The sequence below is a fragment of the Ammospiza caudacuta genome, chromosome 13 (genome assembly GCF_027887145.1).
Source record: "Ammospiza caudacuta isolate bAmmCau1 chromosome 13, bAmmCau1.pri, whole genome shotgun sequence".
NCBI lineage: Eukaryota > Metazoa > Chordata > Aves > Passeriformes > Passerellidae > Ammospiza > Ammospiza caudacuta.
Genome location: NC_080605.1, coordinates 18,490,797 through 18,507,471, shown reverse-complemented (window position 1 = coordinate 18,507,471; position 16,675 = coordinate 18,490,797). Strand labels below are relative to the sequence as shown.

At 42.2% G+C, this 16,675-nt stretch overlaps 1 protein-coding gene across 2 annotated transcripts in view; it reads right to left on the bottom strand.

Moving 5' to 3' along the window:
- CDH13 (cadherin 13) overlaps window positions 1-16,675 on the bottom strand; it is a 441,187-nt gene that overhangs the window by 79,831 nt on the left and 344,681 nt on the right. For both annotated transcript variants that reach the window (XM_058813426.1, XM_058813425.1), the window contains exon 8: window positions 288-428. In XM_058813426.1, the coding sequence (XP_058669409.1) occupies window positions 288-428 (141 nt within the window). The remainder of the gene's footprint in view (window positions 1-287; window positions 429-16,675) is intronic.

Sequence of the window (16,675 nt, the reverse complement as noted above, 5' to 3'; positions counted from 1 at the left end):
CAGGAGCAAAAGGAGAAAATTACCACCAGAAAATTGATTTTACAGGTTTGTACCCTGCTGGCCAAGCTCTAAATGACATCATTTTTTTTTAACCTTATGGTTGCACTGTGGTTTGGAGCTGGTTCATTACCGCGAAAAAAAGAAAAGAGCAGCTCCAGGAAAGTCTGCCAGATCGAGTTAAAACATTCTGTACCGTCTTCTTTCCTCAAAGAACATCTTTATATTTAGAAATGAGCTGATTAGGATTGCTTGCACGGTTTTGGAGAGAACAGATGGGCAGTTCTTACCTCCTTCTTGGTGAATTCTGGTGCGTGGTCATTTTTGTCATCAATAAGAATGGTGGCAGTGGCTGTGCCTGTCAGTCCCACGTCCATCCCACCCATGTCCTTGGCTTCTATCACCAGCTCATACTTTGGGCTTTCCATAGTCTGAAAAAAAAATAAAAAAAAGGTTAAGGGAAAAAACCCCACGGAGATAACATACTATTTTTAATTAACATTAAAATAATAAATTTTAAAAACCCCAAAACTTTATTTAGCCTAATAAAACATAGCAGAGAAACAGGTCTGTTATCAGAGTTTTACTGAAACACAAGCACAGCTTTCTATGAGATCAGCTGCTACCCTGGAAACCTCATTTGCAATCCAGCATGAAGGTGAATATTGGTAAACAGTACATAATTTATCCTGTTATTTAGGAAGATTAGGAAAGAGGTAAGAAATTAAAATATACTTGCTCTTTAAGAGTAAGCTCTACCTTCAGTGCACCAATATTTAGCAGCTTGCTTCATCAGTGTTATGATGGGTACATAATTAAATACTAATGTCACAATCTACATATAAATTCACTTTATTAAATCCCATTCATTCTGGGTATTAGCATTTAGACTGGTAATCTAAGTTTGCTCCGCTGCAAGAAACAAAAAAACAGTTTCCAAAACAGGCAGAGACTTCCAGTTATTGCCCAAAGCCAATGTGCAGGGTGATATTAATGATTTATATTGCTGATATCTGATTGCCATGTCATGGGTACTTCTCTAGCTGCCCACCTCTGCAGAACCAGACAGCAAAATCCAAATTAATTTCCTCTCATAAAACACAGCCTTAATCTGGGAAAAAAACCCATTTGTGGTCAGTTCTGGAATGGGAATGTGGCAGTTTTTGGAATTCTCATCTCTCCCATCAGGGATGAAAGCTGGAGCAGGGCTCAGCAGGAGCTCTGTCAAAGGTGATGTTCTGATGTTCTCAGCACCAGATCCTGCTCCCCTGGCACTCCTAGGGAATTCTGACATGGATCTCAGTGGAATTTCAATAAAATGAGGTTTTTGGGGCTGTCTCAGGTGGAAGCACCTGCCCAAAGCCCATGTGAGCACAGAGGCCACAGGTGGGCAGGGGCTGCAGCCACCCCTGGAGCCACACAGTGAGAACCTCACATTGCCCAGGAATGTTTATCCAAACCCTCCTGGGCAATAAACCTGCGTCCCACGGGGAAAACTGCAACAAAGCTGCTGCTTTTGGAGCCTCTTGGATCTGTGCCTGCAAGCGCCCAGGGTTCCCAGCCTTGACATCCCTCATCCATGTCCTTTATCCAGCATTTTTCCAGGGAATTGGAGACAGCCCAGCAAAGCAACCTCAGCCCCTTGGGTCACCCAGGCTCCTCTGCATCCAAGGGATTTGGAAGATTTTCCTAAATTGTGAATTTTGCACCTCTTGGAACTGTGCAAGAGCCCAAGGTTCCCAGCTTTGACATCCCTCATCCATGTCCTTAATCCAGCATTTTTCCACAGAATTGGACGCAGCCCACAAAGCAACCTCAGCCCCTTGGGTCACCCAGGCTCCTCTGCATCCGAGGGATTTGGAAGTTTTGCCCAAACTGTGAATTTTGCATTTTATATTTTCCTGGGCACATCCCACCATCTCTTTTTTTTGGAGCACCTTTTGGATCTCGTTTTGGAGAAGGAGATCCCAGCTCCTCAGCAGGTAAATTTTGAAGCATTTTTAGGCCAACAGAGAAGCAACCACCTCTGTTGCTCATCAGATCAGCTATTATGAAACAATAAATTTACATGTTAAATCAACAAGTGAAGCCAGAAGAGAAATTTTGTCCTAAAAACATATGGACTGCTAGGAAATCAGATGCCACTGCCACACAGGGGATCCTAAGAAATGTATTTGCTGTAGTCTTACAACATTATTCCATGAAATTCATCTCACAAGGTGGCAAAGCGAGACCAGGAGTTTGATTTATAACATCATAAAAACAAATGCAAAGAAGTATTACTGACATGTCTGCAACACAAACTCACACCATGGAGGGGAACTAAATTTATAGTTTTCATATATTTGTTTCCTAAAGTGCATTAAAACCTGAATGAGTCTTCTCTCCCCTCTCCTGGCTGTGACTTTTTCATTATTTTGATTAGAAAGTCGTTATTATTGTATGGAAAACTTACAAAGCCATTTATCACTTCATGTTTATAAGCCTCTTTGCTCAGAAAGCCCATTTCTACTCACAAATTGGCCTTTTTTCCTTTGAAAACCATCCCATTTTCTATTGAAAACAAGCCCATTTATGCTAGAAATTGCATCTACTGCAGCAGGAAATGTCTGTGACAGGAGCCCAATGTTTAAGCTCACGCAAAATGTGAGAAACACTGAATTTTGAGTAGTATTTCATATAATTATGAATACTTCACACTTCCCTGCTATGCAGCACTTCCTACAACTCGTTCTGACACCAAATATTTGCCTTGTTAGGGGAAGCAGCTGCTAACAGATGCAAACCCTGAGCAGAGCTTGTTCCCATCACAGGCTCTCTTTTTACACTCACTTGTAAAGGACGTCACAGATTTCTCCTGCCTCCAGCCCAGCAGAGTCAGGCAGCAGCAGGGATTGTCTGGAGCAGTGGGATTGACCAAAAACCTGGATTTCTGCAGGCAGGCAGGGATCCCTGTGCTCCCAGCAGCCCCGTTCTGCAGGGATGTGCTGGGGGCTCAGGGCTGCTCTGGGAGATCTCATGGCACCCCCTCAGCATCTCCCTCTTCTCAGGGCTCAGAGCCTTGACCCCGGGGTGTTCTCCCTCCTTTTCCTCCTATCCTGTGAGGAGTAAGTGCTCACAAGAAGGAAGGAAGGAAGGAGGCAGTGGGGGAGTGTGACCGTGTTCACAGGGGTGTGAGAATGAGGGAAGAGATGAGGATCTGACTCCATGTTTCAGAAGGCTGATTTATTATTTTATGATATATATTACATTAAAACTATACTAAAAGAATAGAAGAAAGGATTTCATCAGAAGGCTGGCTAAGAATGGAAGAAGAAAGAATGACAACAAAAGCTTCTGTCTCGGACAGAGAGTCTGAGCCAGCTGGCTGTGATTGGCCATTAATTAGAAACAACCACATGGGACAATCCCAGATGCACCTGTTGCATTCCACAGCAGCAGATAACCATTGCTTACATTTTGTTCCTGAGGCCTCCCAGCTTCTCAGGAGGAAAAATCCTAAGGAAAGAATTTTTCATAAAAGATGTCTGTGACAGGGGAGAACATCCTTCCTTCCCCATCTCCATCCCTGCCCAGCTTCAGGGATGCAGCACCCAAAATTTGATCATTTTGTGACCCCACAGAGACTCAAACACGTCCCACCAAGTCACTGCCTGTCACTAAACCCAATCCTGCTTCTAAGTGACCTAAGCACAGCCTTGCAAAAGCAATCCAGTGAGCGGACAGTGAGATGTCAGGAACAGAAACAAGCCCCAGCTCCACCAAGTGGGATCCCCAAAGGAAAATGGATTATTGTAATAAATGAACATCAAGTCACTGCTGGTGTGGTTTGTTATTTATCAGCTGTGACTCTGTGGAGTGTGGCACTGTTGAGAGGGTTTGTACAATTACAGCAGCAGAACCATTCCTTTGCCCATAAATTCTCCCTGCAGTCATTCCACACCAGCAGCAGGGACAGTCCAGCCCTGGTCTGGGCTGTGGGGCATCCAAATTCAGCTGGAATTGCAGCACCACCAGTGCAGCAGGACTCAAAATGCAAGGTGGGAACCAGTGGAAGCACTTGGGTGGTTCCAGGGAAGGTTTGGGGCCCTTGAGGCTGTGATTCCCTGCAGCAGCAACCAGCAGCAGGAAGCCCCAAGCCAATGTTCCTCCTGTGCCCCCCTGCAAGACACCCCTGGATTGCATATTTTGGTATTTTGGGCAGGGCACACGCAGTACCCAGCACCAACCTTCTTTTAGTGCTTCAGTTCTCATAAAAAAAATGATCAAAAATATTAGGGAGAAGAGAAATCCCCAAATTCCCAGAAAACTGCTGAAATCAAAACAAATTCTGTTTGTGAAGCAATCAACACACAGAACATTCAAAATGCTTACAAGTGTTTTAAGGATCCTTTCAATACTAATTATCAGACGAGAGTTTTCTGACTGTTCCATGGATATTTGTATTTCTGTAATGATGCAACATTGCCTCGACTCTTCTATTTATAAGTTTGTTTTTAAACTATGTAGTCATGCATAATTCTGTATCAGGAGTGTGCTGCAATATCATATTTGGTACTAATGACTTTATAATATAATGCTAACCAGAAAGAAAAAATCTTTGGATTGAAATAATTTCAGTTGGTGCTAAATAAACGCTTGTGTTCATTTAAGATGATAATTGCATATAATACATACTGAATGTGTCCTATTAAGACATAATCAATGTTCTTGTTGAGTAACAATATCAACATTGAATCTAACATTATCCCAGAGTATGCTTGTCAGGATTTTGACAAATGTAAAATTAAAAAAAAATGAAGCAAAGTGACTATTAGCAGCTCTAACAGACATAATGCTTTGATAATTATAATATCAGCATTTATTTTAAATGCCAGTTGCTGCTGCTTAAAAAGGGAGATATACACAGAGGCTTTGCATTTAGAGCTTGAATTACAGTTTGATGAATAGAAAAACCCAAACTCTTTTGTAACATAAATCCTCTTTAGTTCACCAATTTCCAATTTTTTATTTCATATCATAAAGGAAAGTCTCCAGTTTAATCACTGTAATAATGTACTTCTGCTATGAACAGAATCAATATCTATTTACTACCTGTGGGAGATGTGGATCCATGGGTGTATCTGGAAGCAAAAGGAAGACTAAATTTTCTCCTTCAGCAGTAACCATTAAGAAAGGAAAGAAGTTGCTCCAAAGTGTTGGAACCAAATTGGTTTCCTGGCCAGAGTTATTTGTCATTCATCATGATGAAATCTGTGACTATTTAATATATAGGATCAAGACTTTAATTCGTCATAACTCCCACATTTATTTTAAATTACACATAAATTTACACTTTTGATTCTTCATAATGCTGGCCTAAGCATTGGGCTTGTGTACATGGATGAGTTTGTTACATTTTACATGAAAATACAGGAATTTTATGGGCATACTTTCAACAGCCTCTGTAAAATGATAAATTTTGACTGAGGTACAAATTAGGATTTGGATACTGAGTTAATATCACTTTTTAGAAGGCTGTATGCACATGCATCTTGGCTGTTATATATATTAATAAAAATTTTAATATAAATATAAATATTTACACCATTTAAGGGAGTTTCCTTGCACAGATGATGATATTCATAAGAATTTCTCCTCAGGTAGAGATCAGCAATCTCGAGGACAAGCTCAGATTTAGTCTGAGATATTTCTCCTTAAATCATTATTGTTAGTTAGACTGCTCCTGAAAGTAAGGCCAGGGAAGAGACCAAATATTGAATATTGTAAATAAAAACTTCAATTGTTATAAAAGACACAACACCACTGAAGGTGGTGCCTCTACACTGGTTTTTACCAGGCAAAGACATTTCCCTTCATCACAGAGGATGCTGATCTGCAGCAGCTGCTCACTAGATACTCATGGTTTGGTTAGAAGATAATTTTCCATGTCAGCTGCTCTAGAAGTATAAAGTACTGTAATAATTTTTAATAGCTTCGGAGAATAAGAATCACAATGTTCCAAGGAAAATACTTGCTGTCAAATATACTGAAATCACTCTTTTCTTTTTAAAACACAAGCTATGTTTCTGCTTTCCTCTTGGACCAATGTGTGTAATTTCTCTTTTTTTTTTTTTTTTTTCTTTTTCAGGCAAAAATTTCAGCTGTTCCTCATAATTAAACAGTGCTGCAGAAATCTTTCACTCCAGAGTGAAAGCATCAATTATTATGTAACTTCTTGAGCTGATTTTAGACCATTTAATCACCCTTATTTTTGCACACTCAGAGGTGCCAGGAATACAGAGGCAGCACTCCTCACCCAAACCCTCTGTCAGCAGCAGAAGGGGCTGCAGTGAGGCTCTGCTCCCCAGGAATGGGCTTGGTTAGAGGAAAAACACAATTCCAGATGGTCTGTACACAATTACAGACCTGCTGTGTGCAAACATTCCCTGCCTGGGGGTGTCACTGACTGTGCCCCTCCAGGGGCTGTGAAGAACACACAGGGCCAGCCTTGATGGGACAGAGCTCCTCTGGGCTTAGAATTAATGGCAATTCCAGAGCTCACAATCCACTGCAATTCCAGAGCTCAGAATCCACGGCAATTCCAGAGCTCACAATCCACTGCAATTCCAGAGCTCACAATCCATGGCAATTCTAGAGCTCAGAATCCACTGCAATTCCAGAGCTCAGAATCCACTGCAATTCCAGAGCTCACAATCCATGGCAATTCTAGAGCTCAGAATCCACTGCGATTCCAGAGCTCAGAATCCACTGCAATTCCAGAGCTCAGAATCCACGGCAATTCCAGAGCTCAGAATCCACTTCAATTCCAGAGCTCACAATCCACGGCAATTCTAGAGTTCAGGACTCAGGAAAATCCAGAGCTCAGAGTTCAGCACAATCCAGAGCTCACAATTCAGGACAATTCCAGAACTCAGAATTCAGAACAATCCAGAACTCAGGATTCATGACCATTCCAGAGCTCAGAATTCATGGAAATTTCAGAGCCCAGTCTTCATGTCAGTTCCAGAAGTCAGAACCCATGGCAACTCCAGAGCTCACAATTCAGGACAATTCCAGAACTCAGAGTTCAGAACAATCCAGAGTTCAGAACCCATGGCAACTCCAGAGCTCACAATTTATGGAAATTCCAGAACTCAGAATTCAGGGCAATTCCAGAGCTCACTATTCAGGGCAATTCCAGAGCTCAGAATTCAGAACAATTCAGAGTTCAGGATTCAGGACAATCCAGAGCCCAGACTTCATGCCAGTTCCAGATGTCAGAATCCATGGCAACTCCAGAGCTCAGAATTCATGGAAATTCCAGAAATCACAATTCATGACAATTCCAGAGCTCAGAATTCATGGAAATTCCAGAAATCACAATTCATGACATTTCCAGAGCTCAGAATTAAGGACAATTCCAGAGCTCAGAGTTCAAGACAATGCAAAGCTCAGAACCCATGGCAGTTCCAGAGCTCATAATCTGGGACAATTCCAGAACTCAGAGTTCAGGAAAATCCAGAGCTCACAATTAATGGAAATTCCGGAGTCCAGACTTCATGTCAGTTCCAGAGCTCACAATTCCTGGTAATTCCAGAGCTCAGGATTCATGACAACCCATCTTGCTGGAGCTCCCCTGCCCTCCCTGCAGCCACAGGATTATTTTGGGAGAGGAACCATGGAAATCATGGCCCAGCTTCCCATGTGCTCCATCAGAATCCCCTTTTCACAGAGCCTGCACCCAGGAGAGCCTCCAACCCTCCTGTCCATGCAGCACTGAATATTCTGGTGCATTAAATGGCATCTGGCACTGCTCGTCCTCCTTACAGACTCTAATCCTACCACTGTTTATACTCCAGTTTTTGGTGCTGGATAGAAAACACTGTATGTCATCCACATACAGTACCCCAAAAATCCCCAAGGATGGACTTGGTTACCTTATTTCCCTGGTGCTTAACATTTTCCAAAGCTTCATATTGAACAATGCAACAACGCTAGAAAGCAAAAAATAATTCCAAGGGTTTCTCCATAAAAATCAGAATAAATTGTTGGAGACGTTAAGAGCCTGACTGACAAGTGTAGGAGGCAACATTCTCTCCTGTCCTGAGTATTACATTTCTAAAAAATGTTACAATTACTACACAATCTGCAAAGTTCTGCCTAATTACAATTTGGACAGAGCATATGAAAAGAGATGTGTCTCAGAATAAATAAATAAATATTTACATCAGGACATCAGGCTGGATGAGGGAAGGTAAGAAGCAGTTCAGCTTTTTCAACAGGACGTTCAATCTGGTTGTCTCCACCAGCAAAATCTCAAGTGAGCTGTCAGGAGCACTCAAGATAAGAATTCCCTTCTGTATTACAAATATTTACTTCAACAAAGCTTTTTTCCCCCCCAAATTGCTGTATTGCAAATGTTCATTTTGAAAAATCAGTATATTTCCATAAAAACTGGTCTCCTGCAATACCCAATCAGCTCTATTTGCAGTGTTAATTGTATATTTCATTTTAACAGTTGCAATTGGCAATTCAAATAATCCACAGGCCAAAAGGTATTTGCTGAAAAAACATGGTCAAATAATTTTCAGCTATTAACATATTAGAGTTGAACAATCTGTTTGCAGACAATTTGTGAGGAGAAAAGAGGGCAAAGTTGTTCTAATAAATTATTAGTTGCAAATTATTGAATCATTCCTTGTCCCTGCTGTAGGTAGGAATGAGACTATTTAAGTCCAAAAACATGAAAGGAGAGATAAGTTTCTCCTACACAGTAACCTCAAATGTTTTTTAGCAGAGAGAGCTTTTCAAATCTCTCTGCATAGAAATCCCAGTGCCAAGAGAATTCCCTGAGTGTGTGGAGTGTGTAAAGGTCAGAGAAAATGGATCAGGACAGAGATGAGCAGCTGAGTTCTGCTGCAGCTCAGAGAGAGGAGGAATCAGGAGCAGCCTCAAAAGCGTTCAAGCCTGAAAAGATTCTCGGGCTGGAATAAATCAGCACAGCTCCACTGACTTCAAATGGACTCCCCAAGTTTATTTGCACTTTTATTAAGCTTTAACTTGCCCAGTTTGTGAATGAAGAACTGGCAGGTTTCCATTCAAACCAAACCAGAGCTCAGGGGGAGAGGCTGCTTCCAAAACATCACAGCACTGAAACCATGAGAACCACAGGTCCCCTGGAAAAAAGTCCCCAAATTCCCCAAAACAGGAGGATGAAGGTAATTCTTCCTGCCTTGTTGCAGGTATAATCACATAAAAATTAGGGAACTTTGTGTTTTAAATTTTCCTAATAAAGAACTGCTGTTCCCACTCCCGTATCTTTGCCTGAGAGTGCCTTAATTTCAAAATTATGATAATTTGGAGGGGGAGTGTTTACATTTTCCATTTCAAGGGAGGCTCCTGCCCTCCTTAGCAGACTCCTGTCTGTCCAAACCAAAACACACCCACACAACCAGGATAAACCATGTGAAAGGGCCTTTTGCAGAGGCCTCCCAAGGAGGTTCTCCATCCTCAACCCCAACCAGCACCTCTCCATCCACCACAGCTCAGCATCATTCCTGGAGGATGTGGACAAGGCTGTTTCTTTGCTAAAACAATCCTGGGACAGGATCTTTGCCCAGCAGCTGAAGATAAAAGTTTTCCACAAGTTTCAATTTATAATCATCAAACCCAGTGTTTTCTGCCTAGGCAATAAAAGATAAGTTTTGTGATATCTGCCTAATGCCAATTTTTTAGATGATGTGTTATCAAATGAATCAAAATGCAGCTCACTGGGTTAACATCAGAAAGCACATTCTCTCACAAATTAGGCCCACTTAGATTATATTTCCCTCCCTAAACATTCCAATTCCCCCCACAGAAAGCAATGTGATAAAGGTCAGGATGGAAATTGTGATTCTGCTGTGTAATCTGCTTTGCAAACTTGTATCAGTGGTCAAAATGCCCAGAAAACTCAATTACTGACTTGTTACACAAACACACATCAGCAGACAGAGGTTATTTCTAAAATTAGTACCCAAATGCAAAAAACATGGTCTGTGATTCCAGATGTACAGCCTTTGCTTGATGTTTATATTGTTAAATATTAATGGAAGCACTGCCTATTATTTCAGGCAAATTATCAGGGACATAATAGTTTAGTTAAATAGGTGCATTGTCAGCTGGAGGGGAAAAAAAGCCTCTGTGTCTGTTTGAATACCACATTTCAACGTGGTGTTCTAATCAAAATAGTCATCAGATGTTACTTTTAATCACTATTATCATTTTTCCTTGAACTTTCATTTTTTATGCAAATCTTGTTTTAGAGCTTAGTGTTCTACTGCCAGCAATAATTCAGGTAGCTTTTGAAAGAGAGGACCCTGCTGAGAGTGTAATGAATCAGTAAATGATACCAGCTTTGCTCGTGGACAAAAACAATTCTGGTGGCTGCATTTACACTCTCATTGGGTTGTACCTGCAGAATATAAATTGGCCTAATTCTAAATCATCCAAGGGAAAATGATGCAAAATGGATTTCAATTACACTATTTCTGTTTTACCAAAAAGCTTATCACACTATGGGGTGAAAAATCAACCCCTCCATAGGATTTATGTTCTGATGAAAGACATAACAGTGGAATTTTACATTTAAAATTTCTCCAGTCGATTTCATTCTTTTCTTTCTTACTCCTATGTATCTTATCACTTCCTTTCATGATAAAAAAATTAAATGCCTTTTTTGCAAGTCTTGCATTTTCTGCTTCAGTTAAAAAGTTCTTTTTGCAAGACTTTTACAACCCTACTTTTATTTTCTAAGGGCATCTGCCAACCAAACATCTCCCCACCATCACCCTCAAGTCAGGCTTTGTCTTCTTGCAACCAAACCAACATTTGTAGGTTATTCTCACTTTCAGACTCAGCCTGTCACTGCCTAATGCAGATTTTGCACTGCAGTACAGCTGCTTTTGTGAAACAATAATTTACATGACAGAAAATATGGGACAGGTTGCTCAAATAAGAAGAAATAATGCTGCAGCATAAACTCTGCTTCCCTGCTGCGCTCATGCTACTCAATGTCAGAAATTTCTGGAGGCCTGGTGCTCTATAAAGCAGTTTTACATACAACTTTCCTTTAGGAGAACTCCCAAGGCACATTGGAAAGAAAAACAAATTCTTGGTAATGTGCAGAATTAAGGAAGAAATAAAGATAAGAGTTAATGACTGAGAGAAATCTACTGGTTTTGTATGAAAGGAAGACAAACTGCAATTAAGTGAGAAACATGAGCCAGGAGTGCAGGAGGTGGGGTACAGGAGGACATGGGGGTGAGCAGGGGTCAGGGAACTACAATGGACAGAGCTCAGACTTGCGCAAACTCCAAAATTTCCAGGCAGTTCTTGCAGAGTAAAAGCAGCAAAGCCAACAAAGGGGAGAACGGTATGGGAGGTACTGGAAGCAGGAGGAGAAGGCGGGAAAGAATACCTGAGCCCTTTGAAGGACTGGGCAGAGACATCCCAACGTTGTTGAAAGAGCTTTTCAAAGGCAGGAAAGCTGGGCTGTGGATCTGAGCAGCACTTCCACCCCCAGCCCAGCCCTGTGCTCTGGGCAGCTCTCAGATCCTCAGCCCTGTCGTGTTCCCCTTGCTCTGAGGGGATGTAACTCTGAAGGTGAAGGGTTTGGATTTTGCTGCTTGTCCAGGCTGTGCTCTCTGGGGGTGTGGAATGTTCTTAAACTGCTCAGTTTGGCTGCCTCAGCTCTGCCAAACCCACGTCCAGCTGCTCTGGAGAGAGAGCTGGGCATTCACAGAATCACTGGGTTGGAAGAGACCTTCAAGATCATCGAGTCCAACCCAGCCCCAACACCCCAACTAAACCCTGGCACCCAGTGCCACATCCAGGCTGTGTTAAACACACCCAGGGATGGGGACTCCACCACCTCCCTGGTCAGCCATTGAGAACTTTATCATTCTTTCTGTGAAAAACTTTCTCCTAATCTCCAGCCTGTATTTCCCTTGGTGCAGCCTGAGGCTGTGTGCTCTGGGTGTGTCAGTGCTGCTGCAGACAGAGCCCAGCCCCAGGTGAGCACAGGCACCTTTCAGGAGCTGTGCAGAGTGATGGGGGCAGCCCTGAGTCTCCTTTTCTCCAGGCTGAGCACCCCCAGCTCCCTCAGTCATTCCTCACAGGGTTTGTGTCCCCAGCCCCTCTGGATGTGCTCAGTGTCCCAAGGTCCTTCCCAAACTGATGGCCCAGAGCTGGACACAGCACTCAGGTGTGACCCCACTAGTGACAAGGACAGGGGCACAATGACCTCCCTGCTCCTGCTGGCCACACCATTCCTGACCCAGGCCAGCTGCATTGGCCTTCCTGGCCACCAGGGCGCTCTGCTGGCTCATGTCCAGCTGGCTGTGACCAGCACCTCCGGGTCCCTTTGTGCCTGGGCACTGCCCAGCCACTGTCCCCAGCCTGCAGGTGTTATTGTGGCCAAAATGCAGGACTCAGAACTTGGACTTATTAAACTTCATCTTGCTAGACTCTGCTCTTCTAACTCAGTCTCTGAGTGCCTGGAGGGATCCACACACCCCTGAATTCCCAGTGTGGCTCACACAGAGCTGCAGCACAGATAATTCTGCCCACACTCAGAATGGTTTGGTGAGCCAGCTCGGCCACAAGCAGGGCAAGAGCTCTGAAACCATGAAAGAACCTGGGTGAAAATCCAGCCCCTCTCAGACACACATAAACAAATGGGATTTTGTATTGCTGACAGTTCCTAAAGATCTGCAATTAAACCAAATAAATGACTGAGGCATATTTTCTATTCTTTGCATTTCCTGTCTGGAGTGTGCACAGTACAACCCAAAATTTGTGTTTCAAGGCACCCTCCAACACCCATTGGTCCAACAGGACATTTGGTGCTGACCACAAGCAGCTCAAGATCTAATTCCTGACATTGCAGCAGGCCACAGAGAGTGGGACATCCTGCAATGCCCTGCAACCTTTACTGAGCCCAGAAAACTTTTATTAACATAATTAATTTATATGCACAAATCTCCCGCTGAAACCAGCACTGAGCTGCAGGATCGGGTTCATGTGCTGGAACTGCTCCAAAACATTTCTGTAAAATGGGAATCAGAGCAGGCCCAGCAACCAGAGATCTAATGGGATTTAAATATAATTAATATTGAGTACTAAAAATTATGGTGTGTAATCATAATGACAATTCAAGCTTAACAAGTGCAGCACAGTAATGAATGAATTAAAAGCAATACACTTTCTCACTCTCAACAGAAGTGTTTGAAACTATGTTTTAATACAAATCCACTGTTTGAACTGAGATTAACAAATATTAGTCTCATTATAAATTTTAATATTATTTGCATAAACTTTATTGAGACCGAAAGAAAAGGAAGAAAGAAATTTCAATTTCACAAGAGAAGTAGAAAATTGAATTTTCTTAAAAGCCTATCTTAAAAGTCACTTTAAGTTAAACAGATTTCCAGAGGCAGGAAATGCTGAGTTAACACTACAACAAATTGGAAGGGAAGCTACAAGTGAAGCAATTAGCTTAATAAATGGAGAAGATGCTTCTAAAATTACTGCCTTTGTCAAATGTTCAGCATCTTAAGCCTGCTAAAATGCTGTTTATCAAAGCAGGAATGCAATTGCTGCTGAAAATGTGAAATAAAATTGATATTATTAGCTAGACAATGTTTTAGAGCAGGAATGTGGCACACAACTGGAAGTAAAGCAGAATAAATAGAAATCAGCCCTAGGTTTCCTCTCTGTGATTCAAAGGCTGGCCACAGATAATCAAGGAGGAATTCAGTTATCTCCCAGTGTTCTCCTTCTCCTTATCTACCCTTGTTTCAAAAATATTATTTGCCTAAAAATGTATGGTTTTTCTTGTGAAGGAGGACCTACAAGAACGTGTCAAAATATGATGAGTTTGGACTTCATTGATTTCCCTGGACCCGAGGTTTGACTTGGTTCTAGGCCAGGGTAGGTAAAATGGATTTACAATATCCATGGGATTTATCAGACACTTTTTCTTTTCCCCCAAGTGATTCCAGTTCCAGGTGGTGAAGAACAGCATCAAACAGCTCCCATTTGAGAGGTCATTCAGATCACTCATCATCTTGAATATTCCACTGAACCCTCCCTGCACAGAGATAACCAACACTTGGGTCATTATGGAAATTTTCCCTTACAACACACTTAGGAGAGGAGCACTTTAAAGGAAAATGTCACAGCACCAGGAAAGGAAAATATGCAGCTTTTAAAGTGCCCTCCAAACAGTGGCAAATTACAAAGCATTTTTTGATAATTCCTGGCAGATTGAAGGATTATGTTGAATTTAATCAATATTTTTGAAACATGGTTCTACAGAAGCCAAGCCTTTTAACCAGAATTTTACACAACTGGGACATTCCTCTATCAATATTGAGACCAGACAATTGATCCCTCTGTTGGACAGAATATAACATCTCCAAAAGCAGCCCTACATTAAAAAAGCATCACATTCTGCACTAAAAGATTATTTACAGATGCTCTGTTTACCAAAGGTCAACATACTTATTCCTGACAGCATCAGAATCTCTCCCTGCAGGGATCAAGGGAAATATTTTGGGATCCTTGACTGACATGGAACTGCTGGAATGTTCTCCAGCGATCCCAAAACCAACTGACAGTACCAGATCCTCTCCCTGCAGGGATCGAGGGAAATATTGTGGAATCTTTGACTGGCATGGAATCTTTTCCTGCAGTCCCAAAAACAACTGGCTGATAATGAAGGCATCTCTGAATACAATTCTGTGCTCAAAAGGATCTGTTGGGATGTGCAGTGGGCACTGGGCCAGGAGGGAAGGAAAAACCCCTCAGGTGCCCACTTTGTGTGTGCTGTTGGTATCCAGACTTGGGAATTCACATGCTGCCCTTCCAGTCACTCCTTTCCCCACACAGACAAGAACCAGGAATTCAATTTGGTTATAGAACCAGATCTCTTGGTTACAGGTGGAAAAGGGAGAAAAGGCACCCAGAAATCCACACTTACAGACAAGGGTACTGAACAACTCCCATGGCAGCATTCATGTCAATGAACATATTTAGGAAATATCAGTTTTGGTTAATTAACTTTAAAGAAAAAAAAAACATTGATCCTCACAGGAGCCTTTTTTAGCAGGACCTCTTCCCCCCAGCCTTGCACAACAGTGAGGATGCAGCTATCAAGGGACACACCATTTAAACTGACAGTGTCACTCTTGCTGTGCCAGCCATCAGTTTAGTGAGCAGCAGGACACCCAGAAGTAATGAAATGTGTCCTTACATGCAGATCCTGATGTCTTCCACAAACACCATTAGCTGGATGCAGCAACCCCCCAGGGGCAGGTTAATCGAGGCAGTGATAAATGGCATGGCTGGGGGTCCTGCTGAAAATCACTTCATCTACACATTGAGAGTGCTCCTGTTCTGATCTGGAGCTCTGAGCACTTCCTCCCTTTAGTTATGAATGAAAAGATCAAGACTCCCTTCCTGGTTTTATTTTATTTCCTTTTTTTACAACAACCTGCACAATTCCCTTGATGGCTGATGATGTGTCTGTCCCTCATGTCCCTCTCTCAGTCCCCACTTTGCCTGGCTGGCTCCAAATCTGTTTTTTGTGTCCCCCACAAACCCAACATCACAGGCCCAGAAAACATCCCATGTCCTCCTTGTTTCTGGCCTGGCTTCTGTGTCTCAGTGGTTTTCCTGTTGGAATATTTTCATCTCCACTGCCTGTTCCAGTGAAATCAAGAGTTTCATTACCTCGGGAGGCAGCAGGGGTGTCAGGGTTGTGGGTGAGGTCAGCTGCTCACTGCTTGTCACTGAGGGACTCTAATTGGAGCATTTGCCTGACAATTTTAAAGGTAATAAGCTTTATAAGAAGATATTTGCATTTCTAGTTTGGTTTAGGTGTATCTTTGCTTATTAGAGCTTCTGAGGGAACAGCATTCACATGCTGATTTTCCTGAGATTGACTTTAAGCCCTCTAAGCCTCCAGAAAATTTGTTTCTACCATTTAATTGCTATTTTGTGTTTGGTTCAATAGGGCTCTCTGATGCTCACACAAAGTTTGAGGCACAACTGTTCAGATGGAATTTTTACAGCTGAGCTTCACTGGGGAAAACAATAAGAAAAATAAAATCAAAGTTCTTAAGCCCTTTGCCCTAAATTTCTCAATGGCCAAGAGACACACAGCTATTCCCTGAAGAGGCAATAAAAATATTCTAAAATTAAAGAGATCGCCACACACAGTTAGGAAATATTCTGTGTGTGTCAACCTCTGAAGGCCTGAGGGAAGACCTCTGTTATTCATGCTATTGCAAGCTCTGTGTACCTTCCAATTCTTTATATAGAAAGCTTAATGGCCATGGATTATTTGCCTCATTGGTTATGGTGCTTGGAAATAAAACAATGGGAAATATTCATTATTATGCTCCCTTGTATTGAACTTCCACTTGGCTGAAGTATTAAAACAAGCTGCAAGGAAAATTAAACCTCAGAAGAAAATGGCAGGTTTATTTATGGATGCGAGAGACAAACTAACAGCTCTATTCCTCTTGGTTTGCAGTGGTTGTTCTGTGAGGGCTCTCTGCTCTGGGCTTACTCTGCCTATCCAACAGAGTTCACTTCCATTGCTAGGGGGCAGCCTAAGAACAGGAACTGGGGGCATATTGGAGGTGAAATT